The sequence below is a fragment of the Apteryx rowi genome, unplaced genomic scaffold (assembly GCF_003343035.1).
Source record: "Apteryx rowi isolate R43461 unplaced genomic scaffold, aptRow1 scaffold_69, whole genome shotgun sequence".
Classification (NCBI taxonomy): Eukaryota; Metazoa; Chordata; class Aves; order Apterygiformes; family Apterygidae; genus Apteryx; species Apteryx rowi.
In genome coordinates this window covers 2,358,027-2,365,614 of record NW_020450971.1, presented here as the reverse complement: position 1 = coordinate 2,365,614, position 7,588 = coordinate 2,358,027, and the positions used below count along the sequence as shown (strand labels likewise).

At 35.9% G+C, this 7,588-nt stretch overlaps 1 protein-coding gene across 14 annotated transcripts in view; it reads left to right on the top strand.

The window, feature by feature from the left end:
• The window catches only part of ATRX (ATRX, chromatin remodeler), a 95,116-nt gene that overhangs the window by 4,986 nt on the left and 82,542 nt on the right, over positions 1 to 7,588 (top strand). For 3 of the 14 annotated variants that reach the window (XR_003256764.1, XR_003256762.1, XR_003256765.1), the window contains exons 1-2: positions 1,369 to 1,442; positions 5,207 to 5,319. Coding sequence is in view for 8 of the 14 variants with exons in the window: in XM_026086317.1 (XP_025942102.1) it covers positions 1,411 to 1,442; positions 5,207 to 5,319 (145 nt within the window). In the remaining 6 variants the exon portion in view is untranslated. Of the gene's footprint in view, positions 1 to 70; positions 124 to 1,366; positions 1,443 to 5,206; positions 5,320 to 7,058; positions 7,213 to 7,588 lie in introns of those variants that run through there. The other 11 variants (XM_026086317.1, XM_026086313.1, XM_026086312.1 and 8 more) reach the window with 7 other exon arrangements.

Here is a 7,588-nt window from a genome sequence, read left to right as displayed (position 1 = left end):
GGATTAAAAAACAAAGAATTTTTCACCCTTTGGTGAAGCATGGTAACTTTCAGCCGAATCCTGTTATGGTTGTTTGGATACCGTCTCAGCAGAAAGAAATTGTGTAATCTCCCTAGAATACTAGTAAGCATCTCTTAGTGAATTTTAAACCATCTCTTTCTCAATCTCCTTTTGTCTCTGGCAAAAATTAATTCTTTCTAATCCACCTGAACCTGTTTTACTGTTCTTATGCTCAAAARATATTTCATCCATATCATCAAGTGACTTAGACCTTACTAGCTATCCCTTGATTAAACCCCTGTGAATTTAAAGTCGGTTCTAACCAAAATAAATGAGTGAATCTGTCTGTGTTAATGAAGCCATAAGCACAGAATCTTCAAATTCAGTGAACTGCTAGATGCCTGCATCTCTTCTGAAACAGAGCTTCAGTAGTCAGGTATTTTCTAGGCTGTATTTGATTTTAATAAGTTTAATGTGATACAATTTATAGTGTCACTTATCTGAAAAACTTAGTTTTTTGCTGTTGTATGAGTAGTTCAAGCTCACATAGAATATTGCTGCCACTGAAGTTACAGTCCTGTCCTGCCACACAACTCAGACTGATTAATACCCTGTTATTACCTCTTTGTGCTTGCAGAAACGTTCATACCAGTGAGCAGTGAGGTGGATCAGGGAACTGATGTAGGGTCAGCGGAAGAAATGGCTACTTTTAATCTGGGTCAGCTATGTATAGGTGAACACAAACCCTTCTACAGGGAGTGGAGGAGAAAGGAGAGAACTGCGAATGTGGGATCGGGTGTATGTGTGTTTGCGGGCATTGAGGGCCTGCATCCTTTAGCAGTAGAGCTGGTTCATGCCAGCTTGAACTGTGTGAATCCCAGTTATTCATATCAATATGAATAGGTTACAAAATGTTAATCTGGTTTAACCTATACAACATCATGTTGCTTTGTCCTTAGAGAACTGTTGATGAGTTAAAAACAACCACTACAAAGGGTAGCAGTGGTCTATTCTGACACTTTTATAAAAACATACTTTTACTTGTACAACTGATGTAAAAATGATAGGCTGACTTCACTTTCTGGTTATGTTCTTTCTGATAGAAGTAGGCTGCTTATAATATTGCAGGCTTGTTCACTCCTTTTCTGAGTAGGGATCAGAAAGTAAACAACTTTTGCTGTAGATTTTATCATCTTTCACTCTCTTCCACGGTCTTCAGCCATTTCTTTTATGTGTGTTCAGCCACAGCATTGACACAATTTATAGGAAAAGGCTCTGTAGTCTCTGCCATTTTAATTGAAATCTTTGAATTGGGTAAGTCACTAATACTTTTCCTCCCCTGAAGAAAAACTTGCCTGAAGATTTGCAGATGATGGAATACTGATCTGACTATATCAAGACTTAGGCAGTATGAAAGGAAATTACATATTTTTGAAGAAAAGGTATGCTTACTACCAGTTTTGAAATTGTATGCTTAATGAAATTACATCAGTCTTAGCTTTATTTTACAAAAGCACATTTGAAAACAAATTGAGACAGATAAGCTGACAGAAGCTCCTGCATCTCTGACTTTCAGGAGGTTTTGAAATTGAGATGAGGGGTATTTGTTCAGTCTAAAAGCTGATGGAATTCTGTAGAGGAATGGGAAACTCATTTGTTTGGGGGTGTGTGTGAAAAAGTCTAAAAACTATTCTTCTAGTTGTTGACAGTAGATGAAACATTCCCCACCTATATTTTCAAGGTGTCTGGAGAAAGTAGAAATTGAATGCAATAAAGAGTTTCTTCCAGCTATAATCCAATATGACTTGTTTTTGCGGCCAAAATGGACAGTCTTTTCCATGCTCTTTTCCATGCCCTGGTTGTGAATTTTCAGTACCTCACCTGCCATCAGATCAGACGCTTGCATGAATGTGTGGCAAGTTGGATCCAAATGAAAACTGTTCCTTAAAATTTTATTTTGTCCGAGATGATTTGACTCATTATGGAGAAGCCCAATCATTGGGTAACACAGGTGATGAGGTGAACACGTGCAGTAGGGGAGCTGTGGTCAACAGTCAGATTGAATTAAGTGTGTTGTGAGACTGTTCCTTCATCCACTTTCTATATTCAGGGGGCTTTAGCACAATTTGGAATATGTCTAGATTACGACAAAACCCCCACAATTTTTCCTCTCACTRTATTTTGTAGCTCTGTAGGGTCTTTTAGCCTATACCTATTTTAGGTTTGCCTAGTACATATTTTGATTACCCCAAGTTAGGCCAGGCCTTTACTGGTTAAGATTATAGCACTGCTCTGAATTTAGGTAAGAAATTGTATTCTTACGTGATATGGAACTAATCATAACAGTAACTAGCTTCCCAAGGTCACAAATCGGGTTCATGGCCAAAGCAATAATAGTAGGACACCTCTCTTTTCATTCCTATTCTAATTAGGCTAAACAGTGGTAAAAAAGCTCCTGACTGATGGTGAAGCAGTTTGCTTAGAAACATGCAAGCCTGGAATCACTAGTAAATAGCGTAGGGACTGTTGCTAAATGGTAGAGGAAGACAGCTTGCTGTAGTGCTTCTGACGTGTCTGAATTTTTAGGCTCCTGTGTTTTTTGAAAATAATACATATTTTATATATTGCGATCAATTTAATAGTGGGTGAGTCTATTAATATATTACAAAGAATAAAGAATTTGCAGTAGAAGCTTTAAAAGGATTACAGATGATATATTCCCAACTATAAATGCATCATATATAAAAAATTGCTTTGTACAAAAATCAGGTAAAGCACTGCCCTAAATTAAAATTTCTTTGTGGTGAAGTATATTAAGTGTAACACCTTTACTTACATTTGACCTGGTATTCTTTAGTATGGGACTGTGGTATAAAATGCTGAACAAGCAAGAGGAAAAGCAAGTTGAGGGTACTGCATAGTATTAGTTTGTAGTTTTTTGTCACCATAAACTTTTTGCTCTGAAAATGGTAATTCCAGGCCAGTTAGGATAAGAGGTAGTAAATGGTAGCAGCTGATGTTCTGAATTCTTAGTCACAAAGGCGCATGCACGCTGTTCTGAATTTCTGTTGTATGCTGAGAACAATAATGTCATAACTCATCTGTAGTTCCCATTTTCTTTTCTAAAAGTTCATTACCAAAATATGTTGTTTATGTACTAAATTAGCAGAATTTCAACTGCCCTTTTTTTTTTAAGGGTACTTTTTGTTGCCTTTCTAAATATGTATTAGTTCTTCACACCGTCTGGAAAGGAAATAAAATCTCTTTGTATATTTTTTATTATCAAATAATTCTGAGCAGCTCTTTAATTTTTTTAACTTGATGTGAATAAATTGTCATTAAATCTGCTTTTTAAAGTAGAGAACGCAATCTGTTAAAAACTGAAAGGCATCATTACCATCTTCTGTAATGTTTTCCAAATATGCCCTCCATTCATGAGCAAAAGGGAAGCACAAGTTTAGGGACTGACTGTTGTATRGCAGCATGAGTCCAACCATTAGAGGCAAAGACTCTTAGATTGAGAGAAAAATTCTTAAGATACRATTGAGAGTAAAACAGGCTTTGTTACTGTCTTTCAGAGTTGCTCTAGTGTTTGATGGTATGTATGTAGTCTCCAATAAAACCTATGCTTTCCTCATCTAGAAAATATTTTCATGACAAAATGCTCTTTTGTTTTATTTTGAATATCTCAGGAGATTATCTGAAAGAAATAGATTTTTTTTATGAATATTTAGCACTGTTGCATATATAATTGTTGTCACTGTTTTAAATAGTCCTTTGCATTAATATGATACCCTTTCATACATTATTTGGGGGAAAGCTCATCTGCATGTCCTTTCTGTGAAACAGGTGATTTTCCTTAGCAATAATAGTTAAATTGAAAGTCAAATAAATTAGTTGGTATGTTCAGAAAAATAGGGGAGAGGGGAAAGGTGATGGATTGCACTGATAAATATTCAAAAGACCCTTCAAATTGTAAAATAGGGCCTAGGAAATCTTAATTTTTCTTGTTATCAGAAGACTATTTTGAAAGTAATGGGGAGATAAAAAGTGGAAAGGATAAAAGCTTATATCCTTTAACTGGCTATTGTAAAGTTAACTTACGAAGAGGATAGTGTATTTCAGTTTGAGAAATTGTATCTAATAGCAGACATAGTAGGATGACTCAGACATTGCAGCTGGCCGATCTTAGAGAATTGCTTGCATCCAGGAGGGAAGCAGTGACAAGCAGCTGAGGGTTCACTTTTGGTACAGGTATGTCTGAAAGAGGATGACTGCTTTTGGCCACAGTCAGTGTGCTTGCCCCTAAAAAAAGGCATGTTGTCTCGGGAAATAGTAGAAGCTTTGGGTAAAGTGAAAAAAAAACAACATAAAATGAGAGGGAGTAACATGTAGATTATAAAGAGATTATACCTTTTTAACAGAAACATAGAAATGTTGCTTTTTTACAGTAATGAGTATAGATAGAAGACTCTCTCCTAGTCTATAAAATGGCCTACTGAAAACTCCCAGGGTAATACTGTATATACAGTAAACATGAATGCTAATACAAAGAGATCAAGAAATGTTCTGATCCTGCACTTTTGTTTTTTGACAAAATAAATACACAGAATATACAGTACGTATATGGCTGATTTAACATAAGCTTTACACAAGCACATAGGTCTGTTATGTTGAGTAGACCTGTTTGTTTTTTAGGTTGTAGGTGAACTTTGAGGTGACTTTTTAGTGTTTTATATCCGCAGAGGTTACATTTTTGATAATAAGATTTTCTTTCTTCTTCTGTTCAGCTCCTGGCAAAGTGTAATCTTAAAAGTTCATTTTTCAGTTTGTGTGATAGCATTGCTACTCAGATTTTCTTGATTTTTTTTTTTTGTACATCATGTTTGATCTAGTTAAGAACGTTGTTTAAAATGTGATTTTTTATTTTTTTTTGTTAACGGAGTCCTATTTCTATTTCCTATTTTCCTATTTCCTATTTTCCTATTTCATATTTTGTCAAAAAAGTTGCACCTGTATTTAACTCAGAGTTTAATAAAATTGTGTATTTTATATTTAATTTGATATCCCCTTTGGAAACAAATGTTCAGGTAATAATTGAGTTTCCTCTGTAGGTATGTATTGAGAATCAGCATCGTTTCTTTCAGGCTTGCTAAATTAGCTTGAGATGTATAGGTAACTTCAAGTTTTACTTGCATTTTAACAGTGAAAGCAAGTTGAATACATTGGTGCAGAAACTTCATGACTTCTTGGCTCACTCATCGGAAGAATCTGAGGACGCAAACTCTCCTCCGGCATTCTCTGAAAACAAAACCATAGGTAAAAAGAAATTTTATGTTTTCGTTTTCAATGTGTATATGATTCTTAAGTCAAACAACTTTGTGTCTTTATTTCATCATATTGCACTTCAGTGAGGCAATTATGTATATTCCTAATGTGACTTAATTAAGTGGTGATATCTTGATAGATATACAGTAGGCCTTTGATACATTTTTTTTTCAGTTGTGAATGTTTTCTAAATGTGGGAAAAGCAAATCCAACTTGTGATTTACTGTTTACAAAATATGAGATCAGTAGCATGCATGCATTTACGTTGGTAGCGGTTCCTTGGAGAGGTTATTGTTCAGTTTTTAAAGTTACTTTACTCTGTGTAAGTAAAGAATCTTTTTCAAGCTTTTCTGGTCATTGTAACATGGAAGAAGTTCTGGAGATTATGCTTTCTTAGTTATTTGGAAAGAATTTCTACATTTGGAAACATCTGAAAACAAAATGATACTTCTGAAAAACATTGAGTGTTTTGCTAGGTCAAATTTGGTATTAGTAATTTTTACTTACCACTTAGAAATAGGTAACTTGAATTTTAAACACTTTATTTTGATTACAGCATGGAAAAAATGAAATTATTTCAAAACAGTACTAAGTAAAATTTGTTTCCACTAGAGTTTAATTTGGACTGAGTGCAGGCACAAAACTTTTCAGGCTACACTGTTTCATAGCAGTGAATTAAAACTGTAATGAAATGATAGGGTACAGGAGAAGGGGAGTTTGTTGGCTATGGTATGGAGATTATTTTCAAACCCCTGTTGTCTTCAGTAATAGACTTACGTGTGTTTTCTGGTGTACAGTTTTTATCTTTTAATGTTTTATCCCGAGCAGAGAGTCCACTGCACTGTGGTGCTAACTTCCTTGTGTCAGCATCACGCTGAAGTGTTAACATATAAGAAAGAAATTATGCACGTGATACTTCAGCAGAATAATAAACTCAGCTATGATGTAGATGCATATGTTTGAAAGTGAGATTTTTCTGAGAAGCATACTGTTTTGAAACAAATCTTTATCCTTTGTCCTGTGTAGTTACAAAGTAGAATTGGGCTCCTTGCCCCAAAATACAGATTTACTTTGAAACAGTGGTATGCTGACTAACAACAGACATTTTWCAATGTTGTATGTGAGAGCCCAGATATTCCTTTTTTTTAAAGAACATATTAAAGTTGAAAAGTCAAGAATTAAACACTTAAATATTAGGAAATGCCAGAATTAACTGTGCAGATTTGCTTTTCCTCCCAGCTTTCTGTGCATTATGATACAGTCTTTAGGATCCACACTATTTATATGTATATTTTTTCCCCTCAGGATGCACATTGACTGCATAAGTAATGGACATAATCGGGGCCAAGTCAGGTTTATATAGTTAAAGGACCTCCAGAATTTGGAGGATATGTGAAGTATTAGGTAGAGCGTTGTGAGGAGAGAGATGATGACAAAGGTGGTTAAGCGTGGCTCAAGTCAGTTGGGACATACTTGTACCACATACACAGGTCAATTGATGCAGAGAACAGTCGCTTGTTGAGCACTTCATCTTGTACACTGCTATGCAGTTGAGCTGTACCATAATGCTTATATGCTAGGAGTGTTAAGTAAAGTAAAACTGTGCTGATAACCTTGATTCTGGCTTTTCTTAATTTTTGAGTACTTGATTTTACAGCCTTAATAATGTTTCTTTATCCTCTCTGCATTCGAATTGGATGACTCCCTCTTCTACATTGCGTGGGTGCCAGCAGGAGGATCATTGAGAGCGCAGGAGAGACTGACTTCCTGCTCTTGTTTCAAGTGACCGGCCCCTGCCCTGGAGCAGCAGTCACAGGGAAAATCCTGCGCTCTCATAGCCCTGAAGTGGATGGAGGATGTGCAGTTTGGTCAGCGCTAGGAGCTGTGAGGGGATGCAGCATGCTTGCTTATTCTATGGGGTTGGCACATGCATAGTCCAGTCACTTGTAGAAGCCGTGAGATGATGGAGCATGTTCAGTCACTTTCGGGGATTGCGCATGTGCAGTCTGTGAGGGCAAAATCTGCAAAAATTTTAACTGCCAGAATCAAAGAAATCTCTACTGAGCACATACAAACTGATGTTTTCTGTAGATTTATAATTTGTGTAAAATTGGGCAAACAAAGGTGGGCAGAGTCCAGTCTCCAAAGGAAATGGCACCCTTCTGCTAAATTTCAAGTTCTTTTCTTAGAAGGGGGGAATGCCTGTAATGTTCCCAAGAAATAATTTAATCTATTTGAAAGGAGCAAAATCTTTGTTTTG